This window comes from Babylonia areolata, chromosome 29 (assembly GCF_041734735.1).
Source record: "Babylonia areolata isolate BAREFJ2019XMU chromosome 29, ASM4173473v1, whole genome shotgun sequence".
Taxonomy (NCBI): domain Eukaryota; kingdom Metazoa; phylum Mollusca; class Gastropoda; order Neogastropoda; family Buccinidae; genus Babylonia; species Babylonia areolata.
The window spans coordinates 40,829,407-40,851,647 of record NC_134904.1 but is presented as its reverse complement, the minus strand read 5'-3'; the positions used below and the strand labels follow the sequence as shown (position 1 = coordinate 40,851,647).

Here is a 22,241-nt window from a genome sequence, read left to right as displayed (position 1 = left end):
CATAAAAAGCTTGGATTTTTTTAAAAGTGTATCACAAGTGAGTCTAGAAGGCCTTGCCTCTCTTGTTAATATCAAGAAACAAGGCGAAATACAGCGTTCAATTAAGAAGACTTGAGCAACAATAAGCCTGAGCTTATACCGTGCTTGTTCATGTGTAACAAGCAATATACAAACGCAATGGCGAAACTACACACATTATTTGATACTGAAAAGAAATCTTAATTAATGTGCAATATAATACATGCAATGTTAGCCTTGGTATATTTCATTGTCAGTGTTAACAACAATGACTAATTACAATATCTTGATGAAGTGAATAATTATGTATGCAGTGGGTTTTTTTTTTATATCGATGCCATATGTTATTGATTCTTTTTTTTAATTAAGTTATGTTTATGTTTCTGTGCTGAGTAATTGTCGACGTTTGTTTTGCTGCACCGGATGTAATTCCTCTTAAGGAGATGATAAAGTTATTCTTACCTTATCTTATTATCTTAACAACAACAACAACAACAATAATAATAATAATAATAATATTGATAATAATAATAATAATAATAATATTGATGATAATAATAATAATACATGAGTATGTGGAGTGATGGCCTAGAGGTAACGCGTCCGCCTAGGAAGCGAGAGAATCTGAGCGCGCTGGTTCGAATCACGGCTCAACCGCGCTGTAGTGTAGCGACGCGCTCGCCCAGGGGAGAGCAGCCCGAATTTCACACAGAGAAATCTGTTGTGACAAAAAGATAAATACAATACAATACAATGAACAAAAAGGAGAAGCAGTATACAAGGCTTCACAAAACCTTCAGGACCACAGTTTTCTGCTTGGAGAGTATGATGATTTTATTACATTTATTTATAGTCTGTTCATCTAAGTATTGTGAAATGATGCTGAATTTCCGCCAAACAGCCGTGTTTACAGTCATTGTAAAGAGCACCACTCATAACTTTTTTCTCTCTTTTACAATCAAAAAACCACATCTATTGTTTTGATAAACCACCGAATAGTTGTAATTTTTTTTCGCCGATACATCGATTTTACAAAAGCATTTTTCAAGCTGTGTTGTAGTTTTTCCAGGATTCACGTGTGTACCTGAACCAGCCATCAGTGTGTCCAGTAAGAGGCAAGTGGTAAAGACCACGTGCAACCTGTGCGATTGAAAACATCCCTTGATTTATTCACATTTAAAAAAAAATATATCGGCTTTTATGGCCCTGAGTTTTTTGGTTTGTTTTTGCTTGTTTGTTTGTTGTTGATACAAACTATCTAGTTTTTTTTCTATATATATATATATATATATATATATATATATGTGTGTGTGTGTGTGTGTGTGTGTGTGGAGAGAGAATGAATAAATCTTATTTCAGAGGGTAATAGAATAAGCAAGAATGCTTTTTTTTTCATCCAGCCCTCAAAAGGAGAACGTTGAAAGGGAGGGAGGAGGGGGCGGGGGGGGGGGGGGGGGGGGGGGGGGCAGAGAAACAAAAAAAGTATTAAAAAAAATTGCAAATGACATCATATAAAATCCAAGGAGAAAGGTTAGAAATCAAAGGATCGTAACCATTACAAATCATGGAAAGGACTTCACGAAAATTGCTGACACAGATGCAAACATACTGTTTTGAATAACTTACATGCGTGGAGACAATGAAGAGAAAAGAAAGGACAAGACAGACAGACAGACAGACAGACAAACAAACGGCCACCCCTTTGTCTATTCGTAGGGAATACTGTCATTCGATGTTCTTGTGTCAACCCCAGAAATTTCTTGATCCCAAAGAAATATACCGATTATGATAAAAAATAAAATAAGATAACGATGATAATAATAATGGTATTTAAATAGCGCTGAATCTTGTGCAGAGACAAATCAAAGCGCTTTCGCACCAGTCATTCACACGCATGCATTGAGCCAGTGGAGACACTGCAAAAGAGGAGTGATGTGCTCAGATCTTTTCTTTCTGAGGACGAGTCAGGCAGCAGAGTTTTGTATGCGCTGGCGTTTGATAATTCCAGCGAGAGGAGCAGTGTCCAGTGTGAAGAGCACTGGGCCTAAAACAGATCCCTGTGGGGCTCCATGTTCGATTTTTACGGGTTCAGACTGGAAATTATCAACAATGGCAGACTGGAATCGATCAGTGAGATAAGATTTGAACCAGTTTAGAACAGTGCCGTTGATACCAAATGTAAACTGAAGACGGGAAAGAAGGATTGAATGGTCTATCGTGTCAAAGGCGGCTAACCAGTTGAGAAGAGTGAGAAGGGAGATCTGTCCTGAGTCGGACGCTAGCAGTAGAACAGTGGCTTTCCTATACACCCCCCCACAATTCAGAACCGTTCTGCACAACAGGTTGTATCTGGGGTATCAAAAGTTTGACCAGCGAGCTGGTATCAAACACAAATAATTTCTTCATGAGAAGCACCAGTGTAGTCTTTACTCTGCTAGAGAGATCTTTACAGGCAGCCACACACACACACGCACACACACACACACACACACACACACGCACACACACACACACACACACACACACTCACACACACACAGAATTTTAAGGCATTTATTGACATTAGCAACAGACAAAGCAGTACCATCAAGGAACCATTTTTCTCATGGTGCCAAATAGAACCTACCCCTCCCCCCACCCCCACCCCCTCAGTCCTTGACACGGCCCTGTCCGGTACCGCGAGCATAGATAAATATAGAGCAGGCCTTCCGAGAGGCGGGATTTACAAATCGGGGAAAATGGTCATTAAAAGAAATATTAGTAACATCCAAAACACAAAATACATTCACTTTGTGGAGGTGTTATCTGTTGAAGATGTTCTTTATTATTCATTTGAACGAAAATTAATGTGTGTGGTTGCATTCTAGCCGTGTAAATTACTTTCAAACTTTTCCTGTGTCAGGCTTGTTTTATAACTTTGTACAACGATATACAGCTGTACAGTTTTTGCAGCGCGAAACGAGGGTCCCTTCTTTTCCTCTTTCAGCTGCAGCTCACGCTCGGCAGCAGCGGGAGGGAAGGGAACAGGTGAAATGCGTAAACCAACTTGACACGCTTGACAAGGCCGAGATAAACTACCCTTGCAACAGCGGTGGAAACGCTGTAGAAGAACTCCACATGACTTCTGCACACCTTGCCCCATAACGACGACAGTGCTACGCTTTTTTTATGACTGGTTTGATTCGAGAGATTGTCAATAGAAATCATTCAGAACAGTCTGGTTTTTTATCCACTTTTGGGGGAGCTGGCACAATACACAAATGGATCAGCGTTTTGAGGGGTGAGGGGGGAGTGGGGGGGGGGGGGGGGGGGCAGAGAAAGAGACTTGGCCTTGCGTGTCTCTGTTACTTCAGAGTCGCTTTCAGCCCACTTTTTTTTCTTCCGCATTAATTCAACTTCGTGTCCAACAGCACATTTCGAATATCAAATCAAATCAATTCAAAAACACTTTATTAATCCACATGGAAATTAAGTTGTGCAGTCACAGGCTCATTGTAAACACTGGCATAAAATCATGCGCAACATAAGAGATTAAAACTTAATTCCCAATAGCTGACGATATACTAACCACCCCACACACATACTCATGTTAAGACAATAGGGTATTGCACAACAATATTAACAAATGAAAACATCCAACAAAAAAGGGTATAGATTACTAAAAATGGCATGCGCGCACGCACGCACGCACACACACACACACACACACACTCACACATGCACACACACGTTAAGACCATAAGGTATTGTACAACAATACATAAATAAAAACATCAAGGGAATAAATCGCATATATAAGTAAAATGCACACACACACACACACACACACACACACACACACACTGTAAAGTTGCCTATTTGGAACTGCGTAGAATCAGCTTTATCCGCCACTATCTCTCAACCGATCCATCCAAGACACTTGTATGCTCTCTGGTTCTCTCAAGATTGGATTACTGCAGCTCTCTTTTGGCCGGCCTTCCCAAATATCTGTTAGACAGACTCCAACGAATTCAGAATAACGCTGCCAGACTCATTTGCAGAGCTTCTAAGTTTGACCATGTTTCTCCTCTCTCTGTCTCTCCACTGGTTGCCTGTTTCTGATCGAATAGACAATAAGCTATCCACTCTGACCTGTATGTCTGTAGAGTTAGAGTGTTACCAGATGCCCCAGTGTCAATTTTCAGCTTAATTGGTATCTTGCCCGTCTTTCCTGGGGCTATGACATCCATCGTTGTGAAAGCTTCACTACGGACGCTGGAAATGTTGATTGTGTCATGTTGAATGTTGTCGTCATCACTTGTGTCTTCAGTCTCCGACGCCATGTCATGAATTTTCTTTCTGCCTTTGGTTTTCTTTTTGCTATCACTGTTTGGTATGCGGGCCAGGTCTTCTCTCTTTCTCTGTCTGCATGCTCGTCGCCAATGTCCTTTCTTTCCACAATGGTGACAGGTGCTGTCGAACACTGGGCATTTCCGTGGATCATGGGAAGTATTACAATTCCCACATGACCTGGTTTTCCGTACCTGCTTGTCGCTAAGCAGGTCAAGCTTGTGTTCCCCTGTGCTAGGGTTGAGTTGCTGAAGCTCGCTGCGTCCGGCAACTATGGCTTGGTATCGTCTGCCTTCAGCAAGAGCGTCGGCCAGCTTGTACCCTTTTGCCTTTCCCAGCAGGTCGCATTGGAAGTCCTCAAGTGGAGTGGATGCTATAATCAGTTCTATCAGTCTCTCTTCCATCTCTGTTTGGTCAAACTCGCACTTCATGGCCAGAGTGCGCACTTGCAGGATGAAATCATCCAGAGTTTCATCCTCGCGTTGCCGACACTCCATCAGATGTAAGCGGTGGACTCTGAAGTTGATCTTGGGCTTGAGTTGGGATTCGAAGAACTCCCACAGCTTGTCTGGTTTGCGTTTGTCCTCCTCTGACAGGCCGGACACTTGCAGTCGTCTGGTGCCCTCGTCACCTATGCCGCGCAAGATCTTAAGCGCTTTTTCGTTATCGTTCTCGATCTCTTCGTCTTCACAGTATACGGAGATACTGCTTTTGAACAATTGTAAAGCTTCCTCGTGATTGTCAGTAGCCCAATTCATTTGAGGTATGCGTGCAGCAGCCATGATTGTGTAATGTGTATGGCTGCAAGAGAGATATTTACGTCTGTTTGATGTGTCACCAGTCTGTCTCGTGTCGTGTGGGTTACTCTTTGGCGCTAAAAGACGTCATAGCAGCGCCGTTTTGCGTCATCGTTAGGTCGCGTCGAGATATCGCAGCTATACAAACTGTTCTTGTTTTGTGCATTGACCTAAACAATGGCGATTTAGCGTCTTTTTCGTCTTCTTCAAAAGTTTATGTTTACTTGCGGTTAGAAGCGTTGAACTGCCAGTATCCCACCGCTGCCACCATGAAATACTCGTCTGATACAGTATTTATGACAGAATGGACACAACCCAGAGCGTGTGGATCTTTCTTGTTTATTCTCTAGATCTTCCCCCACAAAGCCGCCCAACCACTGGCATGGTTTCGTATGACATAGTTTCGTGCAATGTATAACATTGGTGATGTGAAAGGATTTCTTATTACTTTCAAGCAAAGACTTATAGATATCTTCATTCAAGAATGGTCGGGTACTATTAATGATAGAGACAGATATTCATGCTACAGATCATTCAAAGTTGTATTTGAAAAAGAAAAAATACATAACAAAAGCTGATGAATATTGTTTCAGAGTGGCGTTGTCTCAGGCCCGATTTAATGTGCTTCCTTTAAATAACAATGTTAATGGGTACACTGAAAATGGTGTTTTAAAGCATTGTCCTTTTTGCCAACGTGAACTAGAAGATGAATACCATTTGTTGTTTGTTTGTTCTGTATATAATGATTTACGGGCAAAATTTCTTCAAGACTGTTTAAACATGTCTCTTTGTTCACTTCTCCGATCAACAAACAGAGAAATTTCCATGTATCAAAATTTATTTTCCATGCGATCAAAAGGAGAAATCATATACTCAGACCTAATTAAGTAGAATTAATGTCAAGTCCATTAATATTATGATATTGTGTCATCTATTCAAGTGTTATAATACCCCTTCCCATGCCCACCCCCAGTCCCCTGGTTTTGAATTGTGGTCCATGGCCAAAGTTCATAAAGCTTAAAACAATTTCGTTCGTTCGTTCGTTCTCTCTCAGTATATGAAGCGAAAAGGTTCTGGAGCATTTGCGGTGCCACCGATTGTAGTTTAATTTTCACGAAAATGAATCATAGCTTTGGTTATTCAGATGGGGTGCAAAAACAAGTCTTCAGGTTAAATGCTTTTTTAATCCCACAGTGTTAGATCTATCTTGTAAAATAACTGAGCGTTTTCTTTCCAATGAAGGAAACGATCTCTTCCTCAGCTCTCTCTCTCTCTGTGTGTGTGTGTGTGTGTGTGTGTGTTTCAATGATTTTTTTAAATTTTGACTGTCTGTCCATCTGCTGTCAGGTCAGAAGCCATTCTTGGTGGGCTGCTGAGTGAAGCCCTCCCCTGGAACTGCCCGTCAACAACGTCACACCACAAGACAGGCATCAGTGGTGGGCTGCCCGTCAACAACGTCACACCACAAGACAGGCATCAGTGGTGGGCTGCCCGTCAACAACGTCACACCACAAGACAGGCATCAGTGGTGGGCTGCCCGTCATCAACGTCACACCACAAGACAGGCATCAGTGGTGGGCTGCCCGTCACCAACGTCACACCACAAGACAGGCATCAGTGGTGGGGTGCATGTGCGAATTCTTCTGCGAGTGCACAGGAAGAGGCCTGCAACTGACACCTGTCCCACACGGGGGATAGACAGTGTATTTCACGTGAAGAAAGAACCTTACAGCCTGTGGTGATTTGATGAACAAAAGTGAATGCAAATACCTCTGACATTCTGTACCTGTTGAGCTGTATGGAAGTTGTCTTGATTGCCGCTGTGATCTGTTCTTAGCCTCAGCTTTTGCTTTTAGATTAAACAGATCAATCTATCAGTTAATCAATCAACCAGTTGCTACGATGAAAACTCGCTACTTGAAAGCTGCGGCTGGTCGCTTACTGTTGGTGACTGTATTCATCCTTGCAGTGTGGATCATCTACTTTGAGGTATATAATCATCATCACAGCCCCAGCCCTGAGAAGCATGGGAAGCAAGCAGTCTTTCTGCTCAAGGCTTCTCCTCAAATGCCTGCTGAACAGTCCAGCATCGGGGGTTCAGGGTGGCGAACAAAGAATCAACCCGAAGCAGCCAGACCCTCCAAGGAAGTGGTTGTGGTGGACAACACCAGCGCTTTACTGGAGGTGGCGAAAGAGATGCACCGACAGCATGGGGTGGTCCTCTTCACCATGATCAACGACGCTTTCTTGGACTTCGCCGCCAGCTGGTGCTGCAACACGGCGTCCTTTGACCACGTGCACCGGCACGTGCTGTTCCTGACCACGGACCTGCGGACAGGTCAACGTCTCCAGTCCCTGTGGCCTGAGGTCACGGTGGCTGTGGTCAGCAGTCCACAGTTCCTGGGAGCCATGGCCTACAGCAGGGCCGGCTATGTGCGTCTGATGGTGGAACGTACCCGCTTCCTCCTGCGTCTGCTGGAGTCTGGCGTTCAGCTGCTGCTGTTCGAGGTGGACATGGTGTGGCTGAGGAACCCCCTGCCTCTGGTTCTGGCCCGTCAGTCTGAAGGGGACATCGTGGGCACCAGAGTGTCTGACCGGAGCAAGACCTGCGGCTGCTTCTTGCTTCTCAACCCCACTCCGACCACCGTCAAGTTCTGGCAGGAGCTGACTCGCATGATGGACAAACTCTACGACAAAATCAAGACATACCAGAAGCATGCTGAAGTCTCAGAGGGCGAGAACGATCAGGAATTCCTCTCTAATCTGGCCAGAAAGAATTTCGCAGGAGTCAAAATCGTGCACCTGCCTGCAGAAACCTTTCCGGACGGCAAGTGGTACACGCTGCCAGAGAAACAGCGGCAGAAGTCCCGACCTGTTCTCATCCACAACAACTGGATCATTGGCACCGAGGCCAAGCGTCAGCGTGCAAAGCATTTCAGGCAGTGGTTCTGGGATGAGTCTGAGGGAAAGTGTAATTCTTCAGCACTCCGTTACATGGATCTTTAAAATTCTCCCCCTCCCCCCCCCCCCCCCTCTCTCTCTCTCTGACGTTTTAGGCGTTCACCCCCCCCCCCCCCCCCCCCCGCCCCCTCACCTCCTTTACCTTTCTTATCTTTCTCCCCGCTCTATCCAAAGTCCGGCCTTTGAGGTTAGGCCGACACTGTCTCCCCCCCCCTCCTCCCTCCCCCCTTCCTTTCCCCACCACCCCGCCCCCCCCTCCCCCCTCCCCTTTATGGGCTGTGAGTACATGACTTGTAATGGTTTCATGCTTTGATAACTTAGTTGTGTTGGGAAACCATGTTTTGTGTAAGTAGAATTGTGATGTTTCACAATAGCGAGATAGCCTGCTAGCTGATGTAATGCACAGGTCAATTTTAACAAACATGTGTTTGATTCAGAAACCATGGTTTGTGTCAGTGAACAGCCAGGTTAAGTTGATCTTGTGGTTGGTGGAAGGAAAAGGGGTTAATGTGTGAAATCTAGCCCTTAAGTGAGGGAACTACTGGCCTATATCTGTTGAGCCCCCCCCTCCCCCGCACCCCCCTCCTGCCCCCCCCCCCCCAACCTCCTCCCCCCCCCCCCGTCACCCCCACTCCCCCCTCCACCCTACGTACTGGAAACAACGCAAACATTGAGATATGAGAAGCCATTGAGATGGTATGTGAGTAGCAGGTGTGTAGAGTAGTTTGGTTTTGCTACATCTTAAGTGGGTTTTGATGCACTGTTGATGTATTCCTTTCTTGTTTTATTTGTGTTTGTATTTGTATTTCTTTTTATCACTATAGATTTCTCGGTGTGAAATTCGGGCTGCTCTCCCCAATGAGAGCACATCGCTACACTACAGCACCACCCATATTTTCGTATTTTTTCCTGTGTGCAGTTTTATTTGTTTTTCCTATTGAAGTGGATTTTTCTGCAGAATTTTGCCAGGAACAACCCTTTTGTTGCCGTGGGTTCTTTTACGTGTGCTAAGTGCATGCTGCACACGGGACCTCGGTTTATCGTCTCATCCGAATGACTAGCGTCCAGACCACCACTCAAGGTCTAGTGGATGGGGGGAAAATATCGGTGGCTGAGCCGTGATTCGAACCAGCGCGCTCAGATTCTCTCGCTTCCTAGGCGGACGCATTACCTCGAGGCCATCACTCCCCTTTTTGTACAGTAGGTGGTGTCGGTTAAATGTAAAATGAACAGAGCAACAGGATAACACTGTCAGTGTGTGTTCATACGTGTGTGCACATGGGGGTAACAGCAAGTTGAGATATGTTAGTAGTAATGATTTCCATACATGTACTTGTGTCAGTGGGACACTGCGTAAAGGCAAAGAGGAGATTCGTTGTCATGGTAACACAGTTTTGTTGTATGATGGTAACATGAGATGAACACTTGTGTCGGTCAGTTTTGTGTGAGGTGCACAGTATTGGATGTCACTGTTGGTGGCAGGTAGGCTTGATGAAGCTTGTCTTACCGCACATAGATCTATGTGTGAGAGGAGTGCATACTGTGGGACTTGTGGTGAAAGGTGCTGAGAGTGTAGAGGCTTTCCTTGTCAGTGATGTCCTGGATATTTTGAGATTGTATCTGACCTTGGTTCTGTGTTTGTGTTCCAGGTGTGCTGCTTAAAAAATAGTGTGTGCTGCTTGCAGGTGCTGCTTTTATGTAGGGGGCATAATCCAGTAAGTGATGAGGCGTTCACAAATCTTTCTCTGAATAAATATTTAACGGTCTCCTTCTCCAACTTTCCATCACATGTTATCATGTATTGTCCCTTGAATATATGATTGAACGGGCAGGTCAACAACTTGAAACAAAATGGCGTGGTTCGCGTTCGCGAAGAATATGAGCACGCGCTTTGAATGTGTATAAATATGTGTACGCAATTGATTTTTGCCCATGACCTTCAGGGCTCAGCCAACAGATCTGTAAAGTCCACTCGTCGTATTGATTTTAGTATTTTCCGAAAAAGACCACTTGGGCGAATGAACATAGTGAAAGCCCTGTACACTGAGAGTAAAACACACAAGCTTTTTATGTATTGAGTATAATTTCAAAATGTAATGTTTAAGATGAGAAAGATCAGTTTAAAGCAAATTAAGTCCCTTAGCATTAATTACAGATTAATTTCCCTTTTTTACTATCTGCACCAAAAACGTTTGCAAAATAAATAAAACTTCCATGCTTAGCAAAAGAAGTTCCTGTTTGAACGAAAAATGATAATAATGACTGCTCTTGTTGTTGTGTCAGAATGTCAGATCAAAGTGCCAAGTTTAGATAATACAAAAAAAATATAAATATAACAGTAAATGCAGTTTGCATATAATTAGGTTTCTTTTTTTTGTGTTTTTTTTTTGTGTGCCCATCCCAGAGGTGCAATATTGTTTTAAACAAGATGACTGGAAAGAACTGAACTTTTCCTATTTTTATGCCTAATTTGGTGTCAACTGATAACGTATTTGCAGAGAAAATGTCAATGTTAAAGTTTACCACACACACACACACACAGACAACCGAACACTGGGTTAAAACATAGACTCACTTTGTTTACACAGGTGAGTCAAAAATCAGAAAACAAAATAGAGGGAAAAAACAGAAAGTGGGAAAAATAGAGGTTGGATGCCCCAAATTAGACACCAAAAAACATCGTCAGTTTGTGTATGTGTGTGTGTGTGCGCGCGCGCGTGTGTGTGTGTGAAAGGGAAAAGAAAAAGAAAGTGGGAAAAATCAGCTAGGAGGTTGGAGGTCCCACAAAAAACAACAAACAAACAAGAAACCAACAGCCGAAATGTGTGTGTGTGTGTGTGTGTGCATGCGTGCGTGTGCGCGCGCGCACGCGCGCCATCACCTTCATCTCGTTTTCTCTTTTTGCCCCCCTCCCTCCTGTAAGTTTTCGTCGCAGTTAACATTTTACAGCTGAACAACCAATTTCTCTCTCCCTCTCTCTCCTGTCCAGTTGTTTGTATACATTAGTTTCAGTTTGTATACGTTAAAACCAAGATAATTTTCAGCCATAACAGATTTGCCAACTGAATTAGAGAGACTCAGAGAGAGAGGGAGAGGCGCACGCGGCAGGCAGTAGCCTCCAGCAAGATGGCGGCCTGCTGGCGCGCGGCCGGCCTCCCTTCTTCCCCTCCATACTATTGAGCACGATGATGGAGTGCCTTAATCAATTAATGTAGAGACTGTTTGGAATGTGTTTCGATTTTGTTATGAATGACTTGAATGAGGAAATCCGAACTGTGAGTGGAGAAGGAAGTAAATTCCGGGTTTTAACTGCTGAGAAAATATCGCCCCCGCCATGTCTTCCTGTTGACACGTTATGCAATGAAACTCTCCAGGCCATGTGAAGAAAATCGGGAAGACCTCTTGAGTACAGTACATATAATATATTATATCCACACACACTGACTTTAATTTTCCAGCTGTTTGGCACAAAATCACCAACAGCTAGACACAACTCGCGTGAACACAAAACTTTCACAAACACACTCGTGAAGAGAACACGGACATACAGATGCACAGACGTTAACCCACAACTTTCAGACACATCCACATTCACAAAGAGAACTCACACACACACTCACACATGTGAACACAAACTTTTACGGACACAGTATACACACTCGCAAGCAGAACTCCTGAAACAGTGTTGCACACACTTAAACACAAAACTTTCACAAACATATTAACACAATCTTTCACAGGCACATTGGCATACAGAACACAGGACGACACAAAATTTTCAATGTATTCATGTGAAAACAAACAAACAAAAAAACACAGACATATTTGCAAAGAGAACATAAACACATAAACGCACACGTGATCACAAAACTTTCAGACAAATACACATTTACAAAGGGAACACAGACGCATAAATCCATGGTATGTGCACACGTGTGAATACAAACGTTCATGGACACACGCACATTGGCAACAAACAGAACACACACGTAATGCAGATACGGGTAATTGCGAACAGCGTGTAATTGCGAACGATTCGTATATCGCACCACTTCAAAGCGTTCTTTACGGTTGTGTTTCACATTTTCCTAACACCTTCATGAATGTCCATTTCGATGAACCAGTCAAAAATCAGCTATTTCTGGCCATTTCCACTGCATGCCGACCAAGGCTACAAATGTGCTCTCAAAATCCTAAAATTAAGGGAAGCAAGTCGTTGGACGTGAACTTTGACAGTTTAATAGTTGATTTGATCGGATATGTTGAATGCACATCAGCAGTGCAGGGAGAATTTATGAAAACATACTGGTGACAGATCAGTACGTCAGTTATGACAGGAATCTGTAAAATAGTGTCGTTTGCATTAGACCATAGGATATAATTATTGACGTTAGTCTGTTTGCGAACGATGCTGCTCTGTTACCGAGTTCTCTCAAAAGGGTGTGTTTGTGTGTGGTGTGGGGTGTGTGTGTGTTTCGATGGATGTCTGTGTGCATGTGTGATCAAATACAATACAACTGGCTGGTGGGATGTTCCAATGATGTTTTTTTAATGGGTTAAAGACCTGCTTGTTTTGCTTGTCTGCATGTACCCAAAGCCATCGTTCGCAGTTTAGACTTGCCCGTTCGCATTTACCCTCAGGCACCTCTGCTATTTCAAACATCGACAAAACGTTGAAAAGAATGAGCAGGCGAACTTTTCCTGGTATAACCAATCGGAGAAAGCCTTAAAAACAACAGAGCTACGTTTGATTACCGTACGACATGCTATCTTTACAGTACACACGCTGAGCTGGTCGCTTCAACTGGATCGTTCGCAGTAGGCACACCTACCCTACAATGCACCCTGTTGAACACAAAACCTTCACAGACACGAGCACAGTCGGCAAGAGAAGCAACACAGTGAAAGACTCAAAACATCACACCATTTTTTTGTTTTAAACAAATCACTGTTTTATTCATGCACAGTTCCATGAAGAACAAAGACAACAGTAGCAGTGAGTCATGGCAGGAGGACAATGCAGGAATCTCAAAACTGTGCATAGCCAAAAGGTTCTGACCAAAACAACAGGAGCGATGATGAAAGACAAGAGGAATGACCAACCACTCACACCCAACAAACTCCATCCAAAGGAACACAAACAAGTCCTACGGTGATTTTTTTTTTTTTTTTTTTTTTTAAAGAACAGAATACCAAGAACCCTTACAGACTTGGCACAGGTGTTGTCGTGAAGACTAGCTGGATCAAAATGCCAGCACAAGTCCTGACAATACATAACCAGTACACAAGCAATCGAGTGATAAAAATGATTGAAAAAAAACAACAAAAAACGGTACAAAACAATGGGATCAGCCTGTGAATGGTTCGACACCATGGCCACTCCAGTGGGGACACAATTAACCCCCTGACTGTTGAATCTTGGTGGAGGTGAGATCACTGTAGCATCAGGTTTCACTGCGTTCCCTACGTAACGTTTTAGGTGCTTCTGCTGACCAAAGGTTACATTTACCATCAAAAGAGACAAGACAAAGTCCAGATAAAGAATTCTGACTAGCATCTCAACCTGTAATCTCAATGTTAACTCAGTGAGGGGACAGCCCTTTGTTGACCATCCTCTCAGCAGCAGCCATGGGACGCTGACTTTTGGTTTTTGACTCACTTGTGTAAACAAAGTGAATCTGTTTTAACCCAGTGTTCGGTTGTGTGTGTGTGTGTGTGTGTGTGTGTCCATGGTAAATTTTAACATTGCCATTTTTTCTGGGAATACTTTGTCTGCCAATACCAAAATAGGCTTCAACTTAGTATGAAACAAATTCTTCAATCTTCAGTTTGGAAGGTCAGCCGTCATCATTGACTAACAGGTTGTTAGTCTCCCGAATTAAGTCGTATTTCCGAATCATTAACAGTTTATTTCGTCGAGATGTGTTCCGAAATCCGAAAATTCTAAAAACCACTTTCCATTGAGCTTGGCTGACTAGAAAGTAGGTGAACGGTGTTCGAAGACGTAATGACCTAGTGTTTCTTGTTCACATTTCAAAGGAAAGAAACACAAATTCTGGATAGAACACTTACAGTGATCAGAACTACACCATCGACGTGTTTACTGCATATAAATATTCTAAAGTGGACACTGAATTAACTGGAATGAACATCGTTTCTTTCAGCCCATTGTAGACTGGTTTGTGCAGATCTAGAGATCTAGGCTACCATGTGTTGCGATATGGTTGAAGGAGATGGTAACGTCGCCTTTACCGCCGAAATAAAAGAATAATCGAGATATAATAAAACACAAAAAAACCCACGATTTAAACGGCGTCATTACGTCCACAACAATCACATCTATTTATCCCACGAAGACGAAAACGTCAACCTTGACGTAAGTTTGAAATTTAGTCATTTGACATCAGATGTGCCAACACCTTGGGGATAAGTCTACTTGTATCGGAACTGAACATGCGTGGTTCGATCCCTCTCGCATGCTTTTTTTTTCTCCCCCAATCTTATACATGATGTTTAATACAGAACACTTTTCAACGATTTTTTTTAATCTCTTTTTTTTTCTCCTGATTCCTTTACTGGATAAAGCACGAAGCACGAGTGAGTCTTGAAGGCTTTGCCTCTTGTTCTTTTTTCTTTTTGTTGCTGCCCCATCATCTGCAAAGTTTCAGTGGCATTATTCCCACTTTGTTCATTCCACGTCCCCCATACACGACCTCATCTAAGTTCGTCTGTTGCAGTACCAGCATCAGCAGAACACTGGAAACTATCAATGTCTGGTCGTCAGAAGGCCACACACCAGAGGAGACCCTGCACTGCTGAGTCATTTCGGTGGTGTTAATTCTGCTTTAACGTACTCAAGACACCCACCTACTAAGCCCCTTACTGATGACAATAATCTCTTAGTTCCGGAGCCAACCTGAGTGAGCACCTCCCCCCCCCACCCCACCAGTGGAGACTGCCACCGACAGTCCACATTTAACATTGCTTACAGTCCAACCGACCACATATGGCCGTATCAAGCAATCGCTGGGATCATGCAGCATGTCCCATACAGTTAATGCAGACACAATACCATTCCTGTCAGTGGCACTATTACACATTACACACAACAGCACTGACACAGTCTTTAGCCAGTTTGTTCTCATTCAACACTCATATAACATCTCTGAGGAACAGGATGAGATAACCACATGAGGAAAAAATATACAACCAACCAACCCCAAACAGCTTAACTTGCTTGTTGGATATATCCGTCAGTCTCCGAAGACTATATGGAGTAGTGCACTGGATGGAAAATGAATGATACTGGGTCAGGTCTGCCATCTTTGTGTTCATTCATATTGATGCACTCCATGTGTTTGTGGGACTGTTACATGGATGTTGTGTGCTTCCAAAAGTTAACCTTGTATGTAGCTTTCACTTTATATATATATATATATATATGCATGCATTTATTTTGTCTGCCGTAGATATTTTATTTCATTTTATGTCAACATTTTACACAAACCTTGAGAAGGCTCTCATGGTCTGATCAGCACATTAGTTTTTGTGTGTGAAGGTATGGTAACCCCCCTCCCCCCCACCAACCCCCTCCCCATTAATCCGCATTTTGACACCCTCTTGAAACTAAAACTCATAAAAAAAAGAAAAAAAAGAAAGAAGTCATCTTCAGACCTGCCAACCACTAACCAGACTTGAGAGAAACATTTTCATCATCTGAGAATCACACACACAGTTGAGTTTGTTTGACACTAAGCACCACCTCAAGCAGCACCAGCCCTTTGCTTCTGCCACACAAAATACCAGGGTTTTGAGGAGATTATCAATCATTTCTCTTTGCACTACAGTGACTGGCAATCACAATGTTGTAAGAAAAGGCCAAATCAACTGAATGCAGAGGTGCACACAAATGAGTAAGTGGGGCTATTGTGTTGGTTTTCTTTTTTTTTTTTCTCTCTCTCTCTCTCTTAAGGTGGGTTGGGGGAGGGGGGGTGGGGGCAAGGAAGTGGGGGTAGGGGGGTAGTAAACACTTCTTCTTCTTTTTTTTTTTAAATTACTGATGCAGTCAAATCACACCTGCAGGTTTCTGTTCTTTTTCTTTTTTCCTTAAGCTTTTAAATGCCGCAATGAACCCACATTATACCTTTTACTCACTGCAACAAAAAACCTTTGTCGAACCGAAAAATGATGCGCTGGAATGTTAAGAACGTTTCAACTTGGGCATCAGCACCCCACTGTTTCAACAGTCATACATGTACATCACTGCCAGTCCTATCTTTATCCAACTTTCAACCCTTTCCAGTCTCTCATCAATTCCCGGCACGGATACCTCACAACAAAAACTCCCAAATGTGCGTGCATCAACTGACAAAGAAACCAACATGGTGGCATTCCAAACGGCGGAAGAAGAGAAGAGGTGGACACCGTTTCAGTTACAAATTAGATGTACCAACATGAATCACATTATTCTAAAATGTCATGCAATTACTGCACAAAAAGGTTATGTATAAAACTGCATCAATCGATCCCAATGAAGCTTTCTGCTCACTTTCAGAAAACTGGGTTCTGTCAAACCTGAGAACATTTACTTCTGAGCCAAACAGTCCTGTCCACATCAACTGACATTCACCACAGTAATGATAAGTCAACTCTGAACTGTATTACCTCTCAAGAGAAACTGCCTTACAGTTGTGAGCAGACATGACCACAGCGTGGCTATTTGTGCAGCACCACCTTAACTCACTCAGTACGGCCAGTCCTCTCTTCTCCTCTACACAGACCCTTCAGATGTCCAGTGGGTGTCTGAATGACTCAACCTTTAGCTTCCGTCATCAGAATTGTGGTATTCTTTGTCAACATTCACCTCTTCAGTATAACAGCCTTCCGCTTGCAATATTTTGATGATGGTAAATGGCGTGAAACGTTGTTTACGTCGTCTCTTTCGCCGTTCGTATGGAGAGAGTTAACCCCTTAGATGTGTAATGTGCCGGAAACTGTTACCACCCATTGTATTAATGGTTTAACCTTTGCTCAACTTCATTGCTTTCCCGCTTGAATATTTCATTACAGAGTCTGAATGCTCACATTGAAACTGACATATAGGCAGGATGGCGGAAACGTTGGAGAACATTTCAAAGGTCTAGCTAACACAGCTCAGATCATGGTTCATTACTGTAAGCTTAGAGATTTAATACAATTTGAACATTTCAAGAGATTTAACACAATTTTAACATTTCAAACATACATACTATATTTTATTTTTCTATTTCTTTTAATGAGATGCAAACAGAGCAGGGGCTGGCTCAAGCTGATAAAACAGCTCAGCAGTTTGCAGGTCTACATAATGCCATTACTGTTACCTTCTTTATTATTCAAGTGAGCTATTTAACAGGGAAAGACCTTCTATCTTCAACTTTTGTTGCTCATATTTTTGTTATGGGCTACATAGGGCCAGCAAACCAAAGGGCCGTATCAGGACTGAAAAACCAGTAAACATTAGTCCTTGTTGAACCTGAAAAAAGAAAAAAAGGAAAAAAAGTGAAGATTCTGACAACCTCAACAAGCAGAACTGCTTCCTTCTTCGTCTCTCTCATGTTCCACGTTTCCCATGGCAACACCTCATGCTGTGCTACTGATTGATACCATTCATATGTTGTGTTTGTCTCTCTCATGTTCCACGTTTCCCATGGCAACACCTCATGCTGTGCTACTGATTGATACCATTCATATGTTGTGTTTGTCTCTCTCATGTTCCACGTTTCCCATGGCAACACCTCATGCTGTGCTACTGATTGATACCATTCATATGTTGAACTTGTGTTTGTCTCTCTCATGTTCTACACTTCCCATGGCAACACCTCATGCTGTGCTACTGATTGATACCATTCATATGTTGAACTTGTGTTTGTCTCTCTCATGTTCTACACTTCCCATGGCAACACCTCATGCTGTGCTACTGATTGATACCATTCATATGTTGTACTTGTGTTTGTCTCTCTCATGTTCCACGTTTCCCATGGCAACATCTCATGCTGTGCTACTGATTGATACCATTCATATGTTGTACTTGTGTTTGTCTCTCTCATGTTCCACGTTTCCCATGACATCTCATGCTGTGCTACTGATTGATACCATTCATATGTTGTACTTGTGTTTGTCTCTCTCATGTTCCACGTTTCCCATGACAACATCTCATGCTGTGCTACTGATTGATACCATTCATGCATTGTGTTTACTCCAGGTTTGCACCAAGGTCAGACATGTGATCCTGTATAAACATTTCATTCTATATATTTTCCTTAAGTACAACAGAGGTGGTGTAGTAGTGTGTATGGATCAGTCCACACACACTTGCACCTCCTTGAAACTGAAAGTAAAGCTGATTCATGAAAAAAGAAGATGAAAACTGCCTTCACTATACTGGCCCCTTTCCTTGAAACCCACAGATAGACAGCCCACTGGATGGAATGTCTGTGTCATTCACCTGACACTGCTGACTTCTCTATGCACTATCGGTCAACTTGGCTATGGGTGGTTGGGGGCAAATTTTCTTCCTCTGTTCCAGCAGCTCTCAAGTGGTGTTCTAGGTGCAAGTCTTTCAGATACGGGGGGAGGGTGGGGGTGGGGGGAATCATAGGATAACATGCACTTAAAAAAAACCCAAAAAAAACATGGCGTCTTATATGTTGTCCTGGGGAACAAAATTCTGAAGAAAATTTCTATTTTGACAGATAAACTAGATACAAAAACAAACTAAAAAGGGGCAAGAAAAAGAAACACAGAAAAGGTCTTGTGGACAGCGGTGAAACTTTCCTTGACCACCACGTGAGGTCTGGCAGTGGCAACGTGGTTAGTGTCACCGACAGACCACTGGGAGGATGTGGGTTCGGGCCTCATTCGAGGAGAGTTTTATTTAGACTGTGGCTGTCTCCTTCCCACAGCTGAGTGTGCTATGGGCTGAAATGGGAAGACTGGGGTCATCCACTTCATGGGTGTGTCTTTGTGAGTGTTGCGCTCTAATTTCCTGACCATCACTGCAGATGTCTGTCTCTCAGCCTAGTTGATGCTGGGATACAATGCTGGGATACAATCTGTATCATCAGGGTACAGCCTTGTCAACTAGTCCCAAATCTAAACAGACCTGAACAGCAGCATCCTTTTTCACCCCCGTTATCATTCATCATCATCGAAATACAGAAACAAAACAATTCAAATTCTGGGGCACACACACACACACATGAAAAAACAGCAACAAAAACCACAACAAAACTTTCCTTGGGCACAGCATCCCAAATCTGATGAAGAGTATTTTGTTTTGACTGAGGAATACAGCCCATTCTATACACTTTCCAAAACAAAACCTGATATTAAATGTCATAATGAGGTGCACTGTTCAAATGTTTAACTGCTGAACCTTGATGGAATGAGATCTGTGTCTACGTCTGAGGGTGGCGAGACCTACTACAGTACTAACTTCAGCGTTCTTTTTAGTGGTGTGACTGAACCAAAGTTATGCAACCCCAACAGGAAGAAGTCCCAGATCAGAATGGTGATTGACATCCTGACCTGTAAGCTCTGTCTCCTGTCAGTGAGGTATCTGCCCATTACTGAACAGTGTACTCAGCATTACTGGTCAGTCAAGGGGTTTGGTTACCTGACCAAGCAAGACCTGTTTCCACACAGACACAACATGGCATCAGATCAATGGATGCCGTACAATTCTAAATGCACAATTTGTCATCAGATCAATGGATGCTGTGCATTTAAAAACTATCTGCTATCATGCGGTGAAGTCACAAATTCCTCAAGGTCTTTGTTGAAGCAAGCATGGCGCCAGGAGAGGGTACTGGTTTTTACCATTGATACAGTCACTGAAAGGACAGGGCTGAGAGAAAATCAACCATTCATACTATGGGCTGATCAGCCGCTTGTCAACTTTGCGAAAATCAACCATTCACCCTGCAAGCTGATCGCTTGTCTCTCGACTCATAGAAAATCAACCATTCACTGCCTCTCAACTCACAGTAAGATCTAGTTTCACTTTCTGCTTCAACAGAGAAAATGACACTGCCATGCCAACAAGTCAGAACTTTTAAGTGAGTGAGAGTGTGCGTGTGTGCATGCTTCTGTGTGTGTGAATACGTGTCTGCACATCTGTTTTGCAAAATTCTGATTCCAGTTACAGTTCATGAGATCATGAACATTCAAAACACTTGCTGAAAGTGAAAAGATTCACTGAGTTCCACATTGTAATGCATGGTTCACTGGGTGCTAAATACAATTTTCACTGTGCAACTGTAACCTCCTCATCGCCATACGCACTTCAAATCACCATCTGAACCTGCCTACAACTCACATCAGCATCATAATGATATGGAATAAAATATGCAGTGAATAAATTAAATGAAAAATGATGATACACTCATTGATGAGAACAGTGTTGAAATGCATTCTGGAACTAACTACCATTTTCCATTCCTAAGAATGTGACTGCTGAAACTAAGTTATTGTTCACAGAATCTATGGCAGTTGCGCTGGAACAGTCATTATTTTTGGCCCCGTGGGGTCTTAACATTTCTTGATAAATATAAATCATAATGACATGAAGGGCATACATCATTTGGCTTTCTAAAATACAATTAACATACAAAATAAATCATGTGTCAAGTCCTTCACATGACATGCAGTTAATAAATTACTTAGAATTCTTTATGTCTTTACTAAGTGAATGAATTGATGAAAATTAATATATATTTGGTATATGAGAGATTACACTTTCCCCACAAAAATATATGTAAAGTACATTTCATATTGTTGATCCAAACTGAGGAGTTAAACAATAACGACACAAATAATCAAAATGATCAAAAACTGAAAAAATATGAAGGCAACAGTTTACAATCTTCACACTCTCTTGATTGTTCTGGATTTCAAGTTGTTTTTTCTTGTTCATTAGGTGCAATGGAGGTGTCTTTTACACTAAACTGATCTCACAAAGATTCTGTCTAGACAATGTCAGTCATAAAGCTTTCAACTGCAGAGAACAGGTTATTCACAATTATATATTTCTATAGTGTATTCTTCTCCAATAATATGGAGCTCAATGCACTCTGCCAGGTGAGACACACACACACACACACAAACTGACAGAGAAAGGAAGTGTGGAAATTCAATTTCATCTGTAAGATGATTTTAATCTATAATGTTTATATTTCTTTCTTTTTTTCTTCTTTTTTTTTAACTGTTGAAACTAATATTTGATTCAATGATTGACGATTTATTTCTTTGCTTTTGCACTGAATGTTTTATTGACTGCGTGTTTGGCATGACAAACACATTCGCATCTTATTTCCAATATACAGATCTACGTCCTGTGTATGTCTGTGACATGGTGCTATAACCCATTCAACCCTGGGCAGTTTGGCAATGGCAGGTTTCCCTGCCGTTCTGATGGGGACAACCCTCCCAGAAAATACAAAGCTTTCCCTCCAAATTACGTGTGGACACATCCAAGTACTCTCCAGAAATACTGTAGAAGTTCGATCCCTTTCGTTATGGTTGATGTGTGTAATGTAGGAACATGAAACATTCTTAATCTTTAATGAGACAAATTTGAAGCCACAGGAATGTCTTGACATTGGGCTCAATGAGGTGTGTGTGTGTGTGTGTGTGTGTGTGTGTGTGTGAGAGAGAGAGAGAGAGAGAGAGATAGAGAGAGAGAGAGCATTAATTGTCTCTGGAAACTTTAAATGAACAGACTGGGTCTTTTGACAGGATGTGTCTGGCTCAATGTACAACAGTTTTAATATATCACTCAATCACTGTCCAGGTTTTCATTGTGTGTTAGCAGTCATGCAGCACTGAGTGTCAACCTTCTTTTGAACAGCAACTAACCAAGCTGACATCATTTGGGAGGATTTATAATCTCTCACTTGTTTCACTGAAAACATTGATAACTGGACAAAAAAAAAAAAAAAAAAAAAAAACCCATTAAAAGTCAAAAACATGGATCTGTCATTTTCTCATCTGGAGAGAAGACAAGGCTAAAAAAGAAAAAAGAACCCCCCCCCCAAAAAAAAACAAACAAACAAACAAAAAACAGCCCCCCTCCCCTCCCCACCCCCCCAAAAATGTCAA

At 42.4% G+C, this 22,241-nt stretch overlaps 1 protein-coding gene across 2 annotated transcripts in view; it reads left to right on the top strand.

The window, feature by feature from the left end:
• LOC143274802 (uncharacterized) overlaps nt 1-10,690 on the top strand; it is a 14,363-nt gene extending 3,673 nt beyond the window's left edge. Inside the window, exons 2-3 of one of the 2 annotated variants that reach the window (XM_076578730.1) lie at nt 3,005-3,193; nt 6,492-10,690. In XM_076578730.1, the coding sequence (XP_076434845.1) occupies nt 7,047-8,150 (1,104 nt within the window). In that variant the 5' untranslated portion in view covers nt 3,005-3,193; nt 6,492-7,046 and the 3' untranslated portion in view covers nt 8,151-10,690. The remainder of the gene's footprint in view (nt 1-3,004; nt 3,194-6,491) is intronic. The other variant, XM_076578729.1, reaches the window with a different exon arrangement.
• The last annotated feature ends 11,551 nt before the right edge of the window (nt 10,691-22,241 follow it).